This window comes from Panulirus ornatus, chromosome 61, assembly GCF_036320965.1.
Source record: "Panulirus ornatus isolate Po-2019 chromosome 61, ASM3632096v1, whole genome shotgun sequence".
NCBI lineage: Eukaryota > Metazoa > Arthropoda > Malacostraca > Decapoda > Palinuridae > Panulirus > Panulirus ornatus.
In genome coordinates, this window is record NC_092284.1 from 7,464,069 (window position 1) to 7,483,965 (window position 19,897).

General features: G+C 38.9%; 1 protein-coding gene across 1 annotated transcript in view; it reads left to right on the top strand.

Annotated features, from left to right (window-relative positions):
* The window catches only part of LOC139767410 (sodium- and chloride-dependent GABA transporter 2-like), a 142,846-nt gene extending 125,047 nt beyond the window's left edge, over positions 1 to 17,799 (top strand). The window contains exons 7-12 of the mRNA XM_071696756.1: positions 2,790 to 3,018; positions 4,407 to 4,534; positions 6,224 to 6,349; positions 9,598 to 9,798; positions 12,485 to 12,661; positions 14,475 to 17,799. Of these exons, the coding sequence (XP_071552857.1) occupies positions 2,790 to 3,018; positions 4,407 to 4,534; positions 6,224 to 6,349; positions 9,598 to 9,798; positions 12,485 to 12,661; positions 14,475 to 14,702 (1,089 nt within the window). The 3' untranslated portion in view covers positions 14,703 to 17,799. The remainder of the gene's footprint in view (positions 1 to 2,789; positions 3,019 to 4,406; positions 4,535 to 6,223; positions 6,350 to 9,597; positions 9,799 to 12,484; positions 12,662 to 14,474) is intronic.
* Positions 17,800 to 19,897: the final 2,098 nt, after the last annotated feature.

A 19,897-nucleotide genomic window follows, 5' to 3' on the forward strand; every position in this document is an offset into this window, starting at 1 on the left:
ATATGCATGATTTTAATATAAAACCTGATGGCCTACAATACTCTCTGATCTGTTGTACGATTACAGATGAAACTTAGTTAAAGTTCCTCTCCTTTGTCTTCTTCAGCTTTCTAAGTTCAACAGTGTTTTTTTAAATTACACACTAGTCACATTAATGGACAATTTTGTTTTAGTAACTCCACTATCAGCACTTAAATAGGCAGAGGATCATCCACAGACTAAGTGGATCACTTTAAGTGGGATCTGAGTAAGAACATGTTAAGAACTACTGTTCTATAAGAACTGTATCCCATTGCCTTTTTTATTGACAACAGCCTCAGCTGCAGCTGTTGGAGGAGAAAGTTAATGCCATCAAGGATTTTCCCCTTTCCTCATCACAGTGGAAACTAACAGAATTCTTGGGATTGTCATCTTTTATTGCCACTTTGTTACCCACTGTGCAGAGATCCTCCACCTTTTCCAAGGCTTCCTATAGGGACTGAAAAGAACACCTGTGCCCTTCTCAGGGGAGCCCTAGCTACAGATTATGTCATCACCTCTGCCAAGTAGATTATGAAACTCCTCCACCTTGCCTCCAATGCAACGTCCACCACTGGTGATGTTTTGTTTACCATCTTCTCTGTGACAGATGACTCCCTGTCACTCTTCTCCAACCTGCTGTCCCTGGCAAAAGAGAGATATAACACTTCTGACAGGGAGCTTCTAGCCATCTTTACAGCCAGTCAGTAGTTCTGTCCCTTCGTGCATGGATGAGAGGTCTGTATCATCACCACTGCTGCCTTCAATGATTCCCACTCTCAGAAAGTCGCACATTACGTGGTCTTCTCTTTGTAATTCTTTTCAGACATATGCCAAATCAAGGGAACTAACAAAATGATCAGTGATGCACTCCACACTTTTTCAGTGTTATTCTTAACACTTCAGGCCCCATCGACTACTCTGATAACAGTTGCTAACCAATACCCACTCTGGTGTTCAAGCAACACTCCAGCTTGTTCCCGAGTGAACTGTAGTTACAGATCAAGGTTACCAATCTGGGTCAACCCTCGGAAGGACCTCTCTCAGTTTCTTGAAACTTAATGTCATTACATCATAGCTTACTACCTAGCATCCAATGGTGTAGTCAAGAGGTTTCACCAGCAGCTCAAGACTGCTTTCATGGTGCACCGTGATCCAGAGGTATAGGTTGACAAACTTCCTCTGATCCTTCATGGCATCTATTGTTTGATGAGGGAAGTGTGAGGCTTTTCAGCAGGACTGACCTCTGGCACCACTGTCTGGGTCCTTAGTGACTTCCCATCTCCAGCACTTACTACTGCCTTGCCAGGCTCTTATAGTGATATGGAAAAACTGCATGCTACACTAACTTATATTAGTCCTACTGCACCTTACCATTTTCCATGTAACCAATATTTTTTCCTCAGGATCTCTGCTCTGCAAGCCACATCTTCATCTCTGTAGACATAATTTGATCAGCAACCTTATGCAGAAACCCTTAAAGTGGTTTCACAGATATGGAAGCAGCAAATGCCATAACAGGACTGAGGTACATCTGCGTTGATTGCCTGAAGACTTTGAACCTCGACACTCCTACTGAATCTGTCTGTGGAACACTTGACTCCAAGCCAACCTTTTCTTCTTACCCTGCCAGCATGGTCTGCTCTAGCAAATAAGTCTTATGATGGGCCCTCCAACAACAGCCGACCTCCCTCCTTCAGAACTTCTGCCTCCAATTCCATGCCCTAGGTCCAACTTCAGCAGTAACGTCAATTTTGTTGGCTGTAAAATTTGCTAGTGTCATACTACTTGACTTCATAGACCCAGTTGCTTGAAGGGAAGAGGGATAACGCTAGCAATATTCCATCTTGCAACAATGACAAGAACAATGTCAGTGAATTTTAGTGAACCACTGGCTTGTAAATCACGGGTAAGGCAGCCTCCCATAGAGACAAAGTCAGTGTGAAGGAAATTTGAAAACATTCTTAAAATTATTCACCACATCATATACAAGCAAATGTCTAGTACCTGATGGTCATTTAAGCCTTGTGCCACCTGATGGTTCAGCTTATAGCAACTTTTCAGACTTTTGTTACATTTTTTAGTAAATATTTTTTCAAGCTTGATTGCAATTTCCTGCACTAGCAAGATAGCACCAGGAGCAGATGAAGAAAGGCCACATTCTCTCACATGTATTCTCTCGCTGTCATGTGTAATGCACCAAAACTACAGCTCCCTATCCACACCTAGGTCCTACAGACCTTTCCATGGTTTACCCTGGCTGCCTTTCTTGCCCTGCTTCAGTCCATCGACTGCATATTAATATGAAAAATATATTGTCTTTTTCCACTGCTTCTGTATCCCCTCAGTCTGACATTAAGCAAGAAATTCTTAGATGGTCTCCAAGTCCTTATTTTGAAGAGATTGATACCAGAAACACTAATGATACAGTGGACTAGTGCTCAGTAATGCTTTTGTCAATAGGTAGTGATTCTTAAGATAACTCAGTTTCTCATTTTCATGTGTCCAAATTGTGCATTGCTGGCACTGATTTTGCCAGCTAATTGTGTCCTTGGATTTGTGTGTTACATTTAGTAAACATGATCATTAGAGGTATTGGTTCATGATTAATCAGTCCAGAAAGCATCTGATTAAGTATAACCTGTTAATGCATGTTAGATTAACTATAGAGTATGTTATACATATGCCTATCTGAGGATGTAACTATCACTTGCCAGAGTAATAGCGATACTTTGTTTGATATGACTGACTAATTTTTATTTCTTTACTAGGTTTGGGTTAGTGCAGCTGCCCAGAACTTCAACAGCATTGGCATTGCTTTTGGATCAATAATTGCATATGCCTCTTATAACAAGTTTAATAACAACATTATAGTGGACACATGGGCCATCAGTATAATAAACTCCTTCACATCATTGCTGGCGGGCATAATTATCTTCTCCACTCTTGGCAACATATCCGAAGAGCAAGGAAAAAATATTGATGAAGTTGTTGCAGAAGGTAACTAGTGATATGTTTTGAAACAAATTTTAGGTCACTAAAGAGAGGTTACTATCTGAACCTCATTAGCTTAAGATCTCAACCTAAATATGAGATTTGGAATGGAGAAATTAGTTATATCCTGAAACTTTTTGTTTTCTGTTTTTTTATTGTAAATCTTATATTTCATCATATTTATTATAGTATGAATTGTGTGTTAAGCTCTATGTGAAAAATCCTTTGGAGAAAATTAGCAACTGATAGAGACAGTCATAACAGAGATGGATGGAGAGGGGGGAGAGAAGAGATATTAGAATTGATAGAAAAAGTGGGAGAAGAGGGAAGGCATAAAAAATGAGGAAAAAGAGAAAATAAAAATGAGAGTAAGATGAGAAGGAAGGGAGAGGAAGAATAAGAAGAGGGAGAAAAGGAAGAAACTAGTAGAAGGGTGGAAAATTAAGAAAGGACTCCTGTAGTGTCTACCAGTCCTCATAGTTGAACAACTGGACAATCATTATAGATTTAAAGGATGCCCAATGGCTTATTCCAGTTCATCCTATAACAAATTATTTTTGCCATTCAAGATCGGGACAAACATGTGGCATTTCAAGGTGATACCTTTCAGTGTATGTGTCACCACAAATTTTTTCCAAAGTAACCTCAGCTGGACTCATAAAACTTTCATCCCGAAGCAATAGCTTTTTTGGACCAGAAAGATTAAACATCAAGTCATGTAGGGGACTTTTGTTGAAGAAGGAGGCATCCTTAGGTTGGCTTGAGTCACATAGCGAAGACTTCAGGTACTGGGGTGGTAGACTTGTTTTTTATTATATGTCAACCACCTGGCTTCCCTCCTCCAGTGATACCCTGGGTATAGGAGATGCAGGAAGGTCAGGCCATGAAGGCAGTCTGGGAGAAGAAGCTAATCCCAAAGGAAACTGGAGACATTGCTGTTGAATGTCACAAGCTCTGACCATGTTGTTAGACTGAGGGCAGGTCCGTAAGAGTGGCTCTTTTCATGGAAACGATCAGGTCATCTATTTAATGGAATAGCTACAGTGACAGCTTTTGACCTGCCACCACCGAACATTGTCTTTGGATGTCTTTGAGTGATTCTACAAGTGCAGCTCTAGGTTGGCCCACCAAACTCATTTCTCTAGGAATTACTAGGTCAGGTGAGGTCACACACGTTCATCTGCCACTTAGTCAAGGCTCTGTAAGTAAAGTGACTCTGTGGAGCGACAGTGGGCTGCTACATCTCTTTGATAGATCAGAATACTGTAAAAGATCACTGTACTCTTGCAATCTATTACAAGACTGATGTATGGGTTGAGGAAACAGTCATTCAAATTCAGAAAATTCTTCATTCCAGTTTTTCTTTTATCATTTTTATGTTTTTCTTATTCCAGGTCCAGGACTAGTGTTTATGGTGTACCCACAGGCTTTGGCCAAGATGCCGTATTCATCAGTCTGGGCTGTCCTTTTCTTCCTCATGCTTCTTATACTAGGACTTGATTCACAGTTTGCCACGGTTGAGGTTAGTCTTTTTCCTTTAAGTTGTTAATGAGCAAAATTTGTTACCTGACTAAAATGAGAATACTCTTGTTTGACATCTGGTTTAACTATTTTCCAATGAGAATACTCTTGTTTGACTCAGTACATCTGGTTAACTATTTTCCATATCTCAACTTAGTAAGAAATGTACACCATGAATGTTCTTGAGTATGATAATGATAATCATTGTAATGTATCTGATATTCATGTCCTAACTGGCTATGATAAACAATACTCCACACATGTCATTTGTAGGTCAATAAAATCTTTTAATCCCCATTAAGTCCTAACTTTATCCATAGGGATAGGGGAGAAAGAATACTTTCCATGTATTCCCTGTGTGTCGTAAAAGGCGACGGGGTGGGGGGGGGTCCTCCACTCTCGTTTTTAATTTTCCAAAAGAAGGAACAGAGATGGGGGCCAAGTGAGGATTTCCCTCAAAGGCTCAGTCCTATGTTCTTACCGCTACCTCGCTAATGTGGGAAATGGCAAATAGTATGAAAAAAACTTGTGGGGTTATTGGAATTTGCGCTCACATCAGGGAATGGAGTAATTCATAATGCTTTAGCGAGATCTGAATATAAATGATTAATGTTTAACGCTTTTTAATAAACAGTGGATAGCACTGGTTAGTGAATAATGGGTGACATTGCTTGCATGAACCATTTTCTTGGATTTTATTGCTATTTCTCACCTGTAGGGAAGGCCTTGTGAACATCTGATAAAGTATTTTCTCATTCAAGGTTAAACTACTATATCACCCTCCAAAATAAGGTGTAAACCACCATCTGATGACCAGCACCCATCCATTAATCTGCTCAGGTTTATGCCATCATGGTGCATTGATGTAACAATAACCCGACAATCTACCCAATCACTCTTTTGACTAGCGGGGGTTTTCTGATAATGTCCTTAGCTTCTGGGCTTCAGAGGTATGAGATCTGCATACTTTTTCTTTTTTTTTGGGGGGGGCATAATAATGTTAGTAGTTGTTTTCGGCTACCTGTTAAGGAGAGAGAGAGCAATATGGAATATTGTTCTGCTAAAGTTTTGAATATTACTGTTGTGCTTTTACAGTTGAAACTATGGAGGTCATTGGTCAAAGAAATATTATCAGAACATTTGCAAATAAAAGGCTGCTTTGCACATGGAAAAAAGCTTACACTGTCTTGAAAGAAATCAGTGAAGAATCAAATTATCACTGTGGACCTCTTTAATATGTGTTTGTTATTTCCTGCATGAGTGAGGTTGTGTTTGGAACAGATGAATGAGACTTAGAAGATAGCCTTGCCTGGTTTCTTCATTAGTTCCTTCCTTTCTTTCTTAATATGTGCTTGGTGTTTTCTGCATCTGCATAAGTGAGGTTGGGTCATGAAAAGATTAATGGGCCTTGGAGGAAGAAATCCCTGCTTGCCTTCTTCCCCCCCCCCTTTTTTTTTTTTGAAAGGAATAGAGGGGAGGCTTTCCACCCATCCCCTTTCTGTCCCTCTTTGTTGCATTCTGCAACAAAGGAAATACATGGCTAGTATTCTTACTCCTCTTTCCCCTGATTGTTTAGGACAGAAAAAATGAGTCTCTCAGTATCTTGATACCAGGCTGACATTTAAGTTAAAAGAGCTTCCAAAACCATTATAAGGTATAAAAAGAGAAGCTTATTTTTGTTTTCTTGCAGGTTATTATCACGTCACTTCAAGATGGATTCCCGGATTGGATTCGGAGGCACTTGAAGCATCATGAAATTCTTGTTTTGATTACTTGTTTCGTATCCTTTCTTTTTGGTCTTCCAAACATCATGCAAGTAGGTCCTTTAGAAATCTCAATTTTTTTTAAGTAATGTGATGTGTTTGATTAATGTTTTTTCATGGATGATTAGCTTTACATTGTATCATTAAGCAATGATTTTTAGTAGAGTAAAAAGCAAGGAGGCTGGAGGTGAATTCCTTAAGAAAGGAGATGACTGAGTTGTTAATTCATTAGCAACCATGTTCAGTGTAAGTCAGAATCATGGTAATTGGTTAATTAGGATTTTCAGCATATGTAACGATCATGGTGATTTGCCTGAGGATTGGCAGAAGGCAAGTGTACTGCCACCATATAAAGGGAAGGAGGACAAAGGTGACTGTACAAATTACAGAAGAATAGTTTTGTTGAGTGTAAGTTGTATGAGAGAGTGGTGACTGAAAGGGTGGTGGCATGCACAGAACTTCAGACTGGGAAGAACAATGTCACTTCAGAAGCAGCAGAGGATGTGCAGATCAGGTATTTGCTGTGTAGAATGTGTAGAAGAAATACTTGGAGAAAGAGAAGGATTCACATATGGTGATTATAGATCTGGAGAGAGCACATGGTAGGGTTGATAGATATGCTCTGTAGAAGGTGTTACATGTGGCAGAAAAGCTACGAGAAGCAGTGAAGAGTTCTTATTTAAAGAGTAAGATGTGTGTGATTAGGAAGGATGAGTGTGTGTTTCCATGTGAAGATGGGTTTGTGGCATTAAAGTATGATGTCACAATGGCTGTTTAACTTATTCTTGAATGGAATGGTCAGGGAGGTGGAAGTAAGGGTCTCGGAGAGTGGAAGAAGTTTACAATTTGTTGGGGAGAAGGTGAGTTAGTTATTGTTTGCTGATGGCTAAGTGCAGGTGAGAGATTCGTATAAGAAACTGCAAAAGTTTGTTTCTGAATATGACTTTGGAAGAGTATATGAAAGGAGAGGTTAGAGTAAATGTTTATAAAAGCAAGTTTATTAGGTTTAGCAGTGGAGAGAGACAGCTTAGTTGGGTACAGGTTTACATGGAGCAAACTTGAAGTGAGGTGCAGTGTTTGAGATACCTGGGAGTGGACATGGCAGCAAATGAAACCATAGTCACAGTGTGGGTGAGGAGGTGAAGGCCCTGGGTGCACTGAGAAATATGTGGAAAGAAATATCACTTTCTGGGAGGGTAAGGACGTACATGTTTGAGGGTATGATAGTGCTGTGCTGATGGTGTTTTATGGATATGAGCTATGGGCTGTTGATAAGTATGCACGGAAGAGGGTGAAGGTGTTGGTACTGAAGTGTAATGAGCACAGTATGTGATGTGAAGAGGGTTTTTACCTCTGTTATTTGAACTTTCACTTCTGTTCCCTTTACCTTTATACATGAGCATTATACAGGGATTCTACCAGTCCTCAGACACCTCACCATGAGCCATACATATATTAAAAATCTTAATAAACCAATCAACAAAAGTCCCCCTATTTCTTGAAAAATTTAACTGCAATCCTGTCAACTCCAGCTACCCCACCATGTCATCATACACAAGTCTATCACCTTTCTTTCTTTCCACCAATCCACGTGTTGTGACTCTCACTTCACATACCTCCAAGACCCAAACATCCCATCTGCCTCCCTGTCAACAAAGACAATCAACAGTCCTTGGTACTCACTTCATCTCCTCTTCACTTCATCCCTCCCTGTTATCACTTCATTGATACTCCCAATTCTTTTGTTTTTCTCTCACTATTAACCTTTCTCCAAAACCTTTCTCTTGCCTCAGTTCGTATATGCCCTCTTATTCAGCCACCGCTGCTTTTTCTTGTACATCTCCCAATCACTTGCGTTACTTTCCTACAAGAAAAGCTTGTACGTCTCTCTTTTCTATTTCACTAGCAAATGAACTTCCTAATCCCACCATTCAGTATCCTTTCTCGCTTGGTTCCCTATGATTTAAAACATTCAACACTTTCATAATAATCACTCCATCTCCTCTTCATCTCTTGTTTGCATATCATCACTTCCCTTCTTTGCTGTTCTCTTGTTATCCTCACACTGTTCAACTTCTTCCATAACATTTTGTTATTCTACCTGAAATCTGTTGATACTCTCACCCCAACTCTCATTTGCCTTCTTTCTCAGCCCCAGCACCTTCTTGTTGACAGGAGCTCCTGCTTTTTCCTTTTATGCATCACTGAGTCACTTGGATTTCTTTCCTGTCAGCAACACCCATACACCTCTTTTTTCTCTTTCATCACTCACTACCTGCCACACACCCACATCCCACCTTCTACATACCACACACTTCTTTCACACATGGAAGTACTACTTCCCTAAATACCTCCCATTCCTCACTCACTCCCATAGTTTTATTTACCCACCCTCTTCCAACCAATATTATCTCCTCTTTTTCTAAACCCCCAACAAACTTTGACCCTTGCTTCCACCAAGAAATGATCAGATTTTCCTCTACCTGCCCCTCTCAGCACATTTACATCCAAAAGTATCCCTTTAGCATGCCTATCAAATAGGATATAATCTAGCACTGGCCAGTTATTATCAAATGTATATACATTTGTCTTTCAGAAAACTATTTAGATCTTAATGCATCTAAATTGTGTACTCTATCCTGAGGATACTCTAGATTAGTCTTGAAGCTATAACGCTGTACACATCTCTTTTAGCTGCCACCAAAATACTTTGTCTGCTGCATTCCTTTAAGATTATGTTGATAATGAGATAACCATCATAAAATGTAGTATTCACTGTTTCCATACAAGAATTTTGATCAGTTCCCATCCATATGTGTAGAAATATCATGCTCTAGATGTCATTGGACTTATGAAACCAAACTGGTAGTAAATATCTGCCATTTTCAAGAACAAAATTTATTTACAGTATTCCAAGGTACTCAAAGAAATAGTGGCACAGCATATAGTAAGAAATTCTCCCAAGTATCTATGATATCAGAATACACATTAATGTAAATATTGACTGAATATCTCATTATTAAGAAAAAATTCAAGGATTATTCCCTCCTAATAACCATGATCTAGTGGTTGTTCCAACAACCAAGACAATGTGTTAGACAAGAGGAAGTTGGTCGTAAAAGCGCTTTAGGGTCTTACTTAGCAGAAAAGTTTGGGTTGAGGCTTTTTGTTATTGAAGCTGAAAGCCATCCCATTTCATGTTTTCATATTTTCGATGTGTAATTAGTGCATGAATTAAGGTGTCCAGTAACCAGTCAATCTATTTAATGTTATGACAATTAAATACATGCCTTTATTGCAGGGTGGCATTTATTTTTTCCAATTGGTTGATTACTACGCTGCAGCAATTTCCCTAATGTACTTGGCATTCTTTGAAGTAACAGCCATTGTATGGGTATATGGAGCAGGTCGGTTAGCAAGAAATGTACGTGAAATGACTGGTCGCTTACCATCTTGGTACTTTCGCTTTTGCTGGTACTTTGCTGCTCCAATGTTAATTTTGGTAAGTCTAATGTAGATGAATATTTGACTTCAACAAATCCATATTTAGTATTTGAATTTCTTTAAATAATCATTTATCTAGCTATTATCATTAGTTTCATTCCTCTGTCAAGCATTTCAAAGCAAAACATGATCCTCAGCACCAGTTTAAGTGCTTCTCACTTTTTTCACTTCCCACACAAAGTTAATCTGTCAATTGAAGAAGTTTATATTTTGACAGGAAAGGCTAATATTATGGAAATTAATGAAACATACACAGAAGAGAGATAGTAAGAGGACAAAAACAGAACTGATTAACCGTAACCTGGTAAATGCAGATGCTGCCAACAATCTTTATCTGTAGAGTCCTATTTTAATATTCTAGTACTACAAGGCTAATGAACCACTACCCTTAGACATATGAGGGGAACATAATAAGGCAAATAGCACTGCATGAACTTAACTAAGGTTCTGAAAGCCAGAACAGGAAAATTAGATAACCAGGCTGAGCTTGTTTCCATAACCCCCAAGACAGCTTCTCTCTAGTATAACTAAGGAAAAATAAACACATCAAAAGTACACAAAAAGAAAATAAGATTAGTGAAAGGTTTTAATTTTGATGGTTTCTGAAGGGTGACTGAGGATGCCAGGAACTGAAATGAGGAACCTGACAGATGAAAACTTCCACCTTTTGGATAAGGTAAATAAGCCCCAGCTCAGAATATACCACCTAGAGGACTAGGTGAAAAAAGTGGAATTTGCTCAGGACCACAAAAAATTACAGAAAGCACATGAGGTGAACCTAGAGGACATGTTGAAAAGAATGAAGGATGCATTTAGGACACTATAGGTGGACAGATATGTAAAACAGTGATGGAGAATGTAATAGATGATAGGGTTGCAAATATATGGTATTTGTGATGTGGTGGTGAAAACAGAAGAGTTGGTGAATGCCTTGCATAATATGAAGTGTAGCAAAGTGGCTGGAATGGATAGGATTGCACTTAAATTTCACAAGAAATGGGGATGAATATTTCTTCATTGGTTAGTCAGGATTTTCATCAAATGGTGAAAGCCTTGCATGATATGAAGTGGGGCAAAGTGGCCAAAGTAGATCTGATTGCATACAAGTGTCTCAAGAAAGAGGGGTGAATATTTTTTTTGTTTGGTTAGTAAGGATTTTCATCATATCCATACCTTAAGGCGAAATGCTTGAGTACTGGCAGAATGCTTGCATAGAGTTATTATGTAAAGACAAGGAAGATGAAATTGATTGTTTAAATTACAGAGGTATAAATCTCCTGAGTATACCTGGTATGTTATATGGGAAAGTGGTGATGGAGAGGGTCGTGACATGCAAAAAGCATCAAACTGAGGAGGGGCAATGTAGCTTTAGAAGTAATATAGGATGTGCGGATCAGGTGTTTGCTTTGAAGCGTTTGCATGAGCAATGCCCCGAGAAAGGGATGGATTCGTATGTGGTATCTATGGATCAGGAGAATGTGTATGGTAGGATTGACAAAGATGCTCTGTGGAAGATCATATGAACATATTGTATGGAAGGAAAGCTACTGGAAGCAGAGAAATTTTTAGTAGGAAAGGAAGTGGATGAAAAGTGCCTGTTGTAGATGTGTCGTATCACTATGGTTGGTAAATCTGTTTATGGATGGGAGTGGGAGGAAAGTAAATGTGAGGGTCTTTCAGAGAGGGATGGGTTTACAGTATGCTAGAGTGAGAGAGCCCAGGAGGTAAGTCAGTTGCTGTTTGCAGATGACATGGCTCTGATGGTACATTCAACTGAGAAACTGCAGAAGCTGGGGTCTTAGTTTGGGAGAGTGTGTGTAACAGGTTGAACTGGAGAGTTAATGTGAATAACAAAAGTTAGGTTATGAGATTTTGCAGGAAGGTGAGACAGGTTAGTTGGAAAGAAGAGAACCTGGAGGAAATGGAAAGTAATAGATACCTAAGAGTTGACATAGCAGACAGAACCATGGAACCATAGTTTGGATGAGGGTGCAAAGGTCATTGGTGAACTGGGGAGTCTTTGAAAAGAGATATCACTGTTTGTCAGGGCAAAGATTCATATTTGTAATGATAATGTAGTCCCTACGGTGCATCATAGGTATGTCACAGGCCCTAAATGCACAAGAATAAAAGAGAGGGAATGAAATGAAAGACGCTTTGAATTATCAGTGCCTGAATGTGTTGGTGGGTGAAAGCATGCATAGGACATACCACACTGGAGCAATGTGGCACACAGGGGGTGAAATGTTGTCTGTGGGTTGAACCAGGGCACATGAGAGGTCAGGGAAAACTAAGGGGGGCCGGGCTGTGGATAAAGAGCTCTGGTTTCAGTACCTTCTTAGAGAGAGTTAGAGAGTGGATGTAAACATGTGAGGCAAGATGTGTTCTGTTATTGACACTCCACTGTTTGCAGTAAATGATGAACAATTTTGAAATAGAAAACAATCAAAAAGTCTTGTGCTGCATGAAGTAAATTCTTAGGCTGTTTCACATTATGACACTATACTTCCCCTAATATTTTTTTTGCAATATTAGTGAGGCTGTAAACTGAGAAGGAATAAAGGAAATGTCACATGAAATAAAAGGGCGAGTCTTAAGGGAACTTGTTAATGGTACCTAGAAATGCATTACTCTGTATTGCACAAGCAAGAGCCACATATAAGCCATCAAATTATATCTTACAGGCCATTTGGATATTTTCGATGGTGGACTACAAGCAGCCAACATACAACAAGGGAGAGTACAAATATCCAGACTGGGCCATTGGTGTTGGCTGGATAATATCATCGCTCTCTATCGCTCCTATCCCAATATTTGCAATCATAGCTATCGTTAAAGCCAAAGGAACTAACATCTTTGAGGTAAGACTTCAACAGTGGTTCCAACTCTTAAGTAAGGAGAGATAATCAGCATAAACAGATGGTTAATTGAATTTTTAGCATGTCTAGAGGGTATCCTCTACTATTGTTCGATATTCAAAATATATGGTATTTGTATCCCATAGACCTAGTGCATACATGAATGGTTCATGCAGAAGATCCATTGACTCCATTGACAACAGTTGCATTTGCTCATCTCTTCACATTTCTCCATGCTCATCTTCTCATGTACTGCCTTACTCCTGTCTTGTTCTTGCCTTACTTTCAAATTACATGTGCTCATTTCAGTTCATCATATTCTTTTCTCATCAGATGTATCATGTGTCCATACAACATCTTTAGTTCTTCTGGTTATCATTAGTAACCATTATAGCAAAAAATCCACTAGTTCACTTTACTTTATTCTGTCTGCTTTGTTGTTGTTGTTTTTTTTCCAAGAAATATGTATCATTTGCTTACCCTAAGTTGTTGGGCATCCTGTTGTCAAGAGAGCCACATCCCACTGTTAAATGTGAAAGATGTTGATCCAATCCTTCCTAGTGGCTGTCATTTATTTCTTCCACTTACTTCACTGATCCAGTCCTTCCTAGTGGCTGTCATTCATTTCCTTTATTTACTTCATTGAAAGACATGCTTGCCTTTTAAAGCTCTCTTTGATATCAAAACATCATTTTACCATCATTGCTGAAATTAATATCAAAATGTTTAAATCACATATCCTCCAAAGCTGACCTATATGTATTGTGAATACTCTTGATCACTGTATCTATCTCATAGAAGTACAGCTTTACTATTTATTTATTTATATATATTTTGCTCTGTTGCTGTCTCCCGCATTACCGAGGTAGCGCAAGGAAACAGACGAAAGAATGGCCCAACCCACCCACATACACATGTATATACATACACGTCCACACACGCAAATATACATACCTATACATCTCAATGTATACATATATATACACACACACAGACATATACATATATACACATGTACATAATTCATACTGTCTGCCTTTATTTATTCCCATCGCCACCTCGCCACACATGGAATAACAACCCCCTCCCCCCTCATGTGTGCGAGGTAGCGCTAGGAAAAGACAACAGAGGCCCCATTTGTTCACACTCAGTCTCTAGCTGTCATGTAATAATGCACCGAAATCACAGCTCCCTTTCCACATCCAGGCCCCACAGAACTTTCCATGGTTTACCCCAGACACTTCACATGCCCTGGTTCAATCCATTGACAGCACGTCGACCCCGGTATACCACATCGTTCCAATTCACTTTATTCCTTGCACGCCTTTCACCCTCCTGCATGTTCAGGCCCCGATCACTCAAAATCTTTTTCACTCCATCTTTCCACCTCCAATTTGGTCTCCCACTTCTCCTCGTTCCCTCCACCTCTGACACATATATCCTCTTGGTCAATCTTTCCTCACTCATCCTCTCCATGTGACCAAACCATTTCAAAACACCCTCTTCTGCTCTCTCAACCACACTCTTTTTATTTCCATACATCTCTCTTACCCTTACATTACTTGCTTGATCAAACCACCTCACACCACACATTGTCCTCAAACATCTCATTTCCAGCACATCCACCCTCCTGCGCACAACTCTATCCATAGCCCACGCCTCGCAGCTATACAACATTGTTGGAACCACTATTCCTTCAAACATACTCATTATTATTATTATTATTATTACAATTATTAATACTGTTTTTTGTATGTGCTTTTATGCAACCACATTCCTTTGTCTTTAAATACTTGTTTAATTTTGGCCTCAACAGAAACTGAAAAATTCTATCCGTTCTCCAATTGATGAATGTCCCTGCTGTGGTCGAGCATTCAACTGTCTGGAAGAAGGCCACAACCATGGCCACGAGTCTCTCAGCCATCAAGTGAAGCTGGTAGTCTACAATCCCCAAGAAAATAATTTAGAGAATAAATCTTCCCCTTCCACAAAGGAAAACAGTATAGACACCACAGAAACCAAAATGAATGGGGAAAATGCCTAATGAAACTCAGTTTATAGTTAGAAGTGAACACTGTACATAGAAAATAGACATGAGCAAATTATGATCTAAAATAATGTAGGTAGGAATGTAATTCTGGACACTCACTTAGCAACCTTCAGAACACTTATTATCTTGTTCTATTTCTTACACTCATTCATTCTCATAAATTCTCATGCTCTCTTCATTCTCATAATTGAATACTGTCACTTTGACTTCTCTCTCTTTTCCCCACTCTCACACATTTGCAGATGTTTTCATATCAGCTCACCTTACCTCATGTTTGCATGCACTGTTGGTCTTGTTTTGCACTTCACATTCACATACTTTGTTTGGCTTGGATTGGATTGTACTCTCACTCATGTTTTCATAATCAACACTGTATTCTCGAGGTAACTTTTACTCTATTACCATATATCATCTTGTCTCTTTTTCATACTGCCTCTCATCTATCTTTGGCCTTCTCTTAATACTTATCTGTTTGCACTTGTGCCTCTTTCATTTTTTTCACAGATGTCTGTCCCTCTGACCCTTTTTCCTCTTAAAAGTAGCTAACATGCCTGGGCAGAAGTATTTTAAATTTGTAGTCTTATCTTTTTCAGTTTTCTCAGTATGAATAAAAAAAAAAAAATTCAAGAACATGGATGAGATAAAAAGTGTCACCGAGAGACAGAAATAATTTATATTAAATGTTAAAACCAGAATCTCTAGTGGCATTAAAGTTTGTTAAGATTTTCCAGATTCATAAATTGCATAGATATTATTGGTAAGTTATACTGGTAACATGTATACTGTCACAATTGAGTATAATTCTACCAATCTAAAAAGATTTTAAATCTTAATTTAAGAAACAAATAAATGCCTAATGTTAGTGTACCAGAAAACTGAATCATAGAATGTGACTCTTGAAAAATTGTGGTTTTTACAGCAACCAGATGAGGAAAAACTCCTTTTGGAAAATCTTCACCTTTAAGCCAGTATATTGGCTCACCACCACAGATAACTATACTTTTGTACCTATTTGATTGATAATATAGAAAAAGATCTGCTATATTGGCAAAACTCACCAGTTGGTGGTTTTAGCCAACATGAAGCCCATAATGCTTGGCAAACAAAATGCCACATTTCTCTAGGACTGCATTAGGCCCAATGGTGCACTTTCTCAAATACATATACATATAAATGTAGAGGGGAGAAAGAATACTTCCCACGTATTCCCTATATGTTGCAGAAGGCGACTAAAGGGGGTGGGAGCAGGGGGCTGGAAATCCTTCCCTCCAGTTTTTACTTTTCCAAAAGAAGGAACAGAGAATGGGGCCAAGTGACGATATTTCCTCAAAGGCTCAGTCCTCTGTTCTTAATGCTACCTCGCTAATGCGGGAAATGGTGAATATGCATGAATGAAAAAGTATACATATATATTTATACAATTATATATATATTATATATATGTATATATACTAGCATAAAATCATGCCTTTGTAGAATATGTATAACAAAGGGTTTTCAGAAACTCTTAAGCAATTTTAGGCAATTTTAGATAAACTGCTTAGCTGTGGTGAAGCCTAAGCCTTGTCTGTTTTTCCAGTTAAGGTGTAGCCAAACATTGGTCTGTCTTGGGACTGTAACATGGCCTAGCCAAGATATCACTGGTGTACACTTCGATTAGTAGTAACAGTCATGGCCAGAGATGAAAGACATGTATTAAAGGTCAAAAGTGATACTGTCAGTGTGAGCAAGCACACTGCAGATTGTGGATTGAATCAAAGATGTATGACAGTTGTGCATGAAAATCTACTTTCATTTTCCTTAACCCTATTGCCATTTTCAGGGAATGAATGAAGTGCACATAGCTTCATTGGATATTCACATCCTTCTTTGATCTGAACAGTCTTCTTCAATTATCACAATGTTTCGTATTGATTTACCACATGTATTACACTGAGGCGTACAGTGAAACTTTTAATCTCCTTTACCCTCTCCCAAAGAATGCTCCTTAATTTCAGATTGTCAACAATCATTCCATTTTTATTCCCTGCATCAGCATGGTAGTGCAAGGAATAAACAAAGAAATGGCCTCATCCACTCGGATTCATACTCTAACTGTCACGTATAATGCATTCACCTGGTATCTTCACATAAAATACTCATAACCGTCAACAGTTTACTGTGGGTCTGTCAATTTTTCCAAGTCTTTCCTTTATTCTTTTACTTTCATATATGCAATTTTATATCATTTCTCACATGGCTTCCCTCAATTTAGTAGGCTCTTATCACTATCCTCTTCCAGTCAGTTTACTCGGATCTTTTCTATACCTTCATAATACCTGCATTAATCTTAATTCCTTATAAATTAATCAGGTTATCCATCTGTATTTCTCTCATTTTTAAACTGTCAGTGCATAGGAAAACTAAAGTCTCACATCAATTGACATGAAGTGAAAGTATTAAACTATGAAGACTATTTGCACATCCTACACATCACATTCTTTAAGCTTAGGTTCTCAGAGCTTTTCCAACTCACCAGTGCATTACTTCATCATCATATATCTAAACTTACATTTCTGCAACCTTCCCATCAGTGTTATACACAAGAACCTCACTCTTACTCACACGTATTTTCAGAATCTATTTACATACCTAAGGAAAGTGATGTGCCATTTTGTGCAAATCCCATGGTTCAACAGAGAGATCAGTAACAGCTAATGTAAAAGTGTGTATTTTTGCTGGCTGTTATAGCTCTGGCATTGAGCCACAGATATACAGTTTAACCATTCTTGTAACAGGTAATGTGTATTTCTTTCATTTCCTATGTGCAGGATTTGTAAAAAGAACAACTTGTTCTTTAGTATAATTCAGAGGAAAACTATTTGTCCTACTTGGTTTATTCTTTTCTTTTGTGGTTACCTGTGGTCTCCCATAACCAAATGGGGTTTTACTTGTGGTTTGTTCACCCGTCCACTGACCACATTTGCTGCTATCCATTTTGGCATGTATTCCCTAATACAATGCAATTCCATGTCAGAATTTTGGAAATTGGACATACAAATGTGTAGTGATAACTAGGCGTATAATTCATTTAATTATAATTACCCCAGGACGTCTTTCTAAGAAAGTCCTAGTATTTTCCAGGACCTCTTTCTAGACTCATGCAGCCTAAGGCTGTACTACTTCCAGAAACAGGGGAATGTGGACTCCTTTGGAGTGAGAACCTGTGGTGTAACCTCAAACAGGCAGTATCCAGTAACATCTGCATGATTAATCAGCTTAATCATATAATCCCAAGACCCATTTTATGGGGGTCCTACAGCTTTGAGACATCATTTCAATCAGGAATAAGTAAATGATGGACTACTTTGGAATGAGAAGTTCCTGTCCATCTATTTGTTTATATCTCTGATGCACATTCCTTCCAGGAACTCCCATCGAAGGTGTGGCCTCAGCAAAAGTGTCTCCACTTATCCCTGTCCTTCAGTGCCCTCTTCGCATACACCATTCCACACATTCTTCCACCATTTCTCTCCCTCCAGTATTCTTCCACTCTATTTACCCAAGTCACAGTTGGTCTTCCCTTCATGCCAACCCATTTGATCATACTATCATACACTCTCCTTGTAAATGCCCAGTCTTGCACTCTTTCCACATGCCCAAACCACCACAAAGTATTACATTTCATCCCATCTCCACAGTTCCCTTCCATACCACATCTCTCATACACCCCTTCATTTCTTTCTTCATTAAATCTAGTCATACCACATGCTTCTCTCAAATAGCTCATTTCCCCAGTCTGGATTCTTGACCTCTGTGACTCATTCCATACCCATGTTTCGGCTGCAGAGGTCAGGGTTGGGAGGACTATGCTGTCCATGACTACTGTGATATTTAAATGAAAAAATTATATACTGTAGGAACTCTTGCTAACAGAATCTGAAGGGTTACTGTTCTCTGACCAAGAAACTCTACCTATCTGCTTCTTCATCAACAACAGTGGAGTGTATGTAGCTTAATGGTTACAGTGGCGTGTACGTAGCTTAGTGGTTAATGTTAATAAACATGATGCCTGCAATGGCCCCCATGGTTTCAGATCCTGGGCAGGGCAGCTGGCACCCAGTTCTCTCACCAGTTAATCCTTCATTTGAGGTTCATTATAAAACTGGATACCTGGCTTAGGCTAGGGTATATAAAGTGCATGTGTTGGAAATGAAAAGTCTGAGGACATTATGTAATGTTAGGTGGTTTAACTGAGTAAGTTATGAAAGGGTAAGAGAGATGTGTGGTAATGAAAAAAGTGTGCATGAGAGAGCTGAAGAGGGTGTTCTGAAATGGTTTAGACATGTAGGAAATGAGTGAGGAAAGGTTGACAAAGAGGATATATGCATCAGAAGTAGAGGGAACAAAGACAACAGGAAGACCAAACTGGAGATGGAAGGATGAAGTTGATTCTAAGCAATCAGTGGCTTGAACATACAGGAGGGTGAAAGGTATGCATTGGAAGAGTGAATAGGAACAATGTGGTTTACTGGGGTCAATGTGCTGCCAATTGACTGAACCAGTGTGTGAAGCATCCAGGGTCAACCATGGAAAGCTTTGTGGGGCCTGGTTATGGACTGGAAACTGTGGTTTAGTTGCATAAGGCATGACAGCTATAGAATGGATAGTGGATGTTTTTCTTTTTTCATGTTGGAGGCTCCAATCAATGACAATAGTCCACATCAAGGCTAGGCCTTAACTGAAATATACAGAGGATTATGAAAGGGAAAAAGAAGAGGAAAGGGAAAACCTGTCTTTTAAATTGTGCCAGGACATAGTTATTGGGAAAGAAATGTGAAGGTAGAGAGTTCCAAAGCTTTGAGGTGCAGCCTTTCTTCATCTATTCCTGGTGCTACCACATGAATGTAGGACATGTTGATCTCAGCAAACATGAAAAAAATATATAACTGATAACAGAAAGTCTTTAGCCCCAAATCAATGACTATATAATGAACTTCATCTTTAAGAATGGCATGAATTCTTTGCATCTTACCTCATAAGTGAATTCTTTAACCCATTGTTTCCGTATGTTAATTCAAAAGCTCGCGTGCACTAGTTTGTAAACTGAAAGCAACATTAACTCTAACCTACGACAAGTGCAACTCCAATAACATGTAGTATCAAAATACTTATTACAATCAAAAGCTATTCATCATGCTGCTGAATTT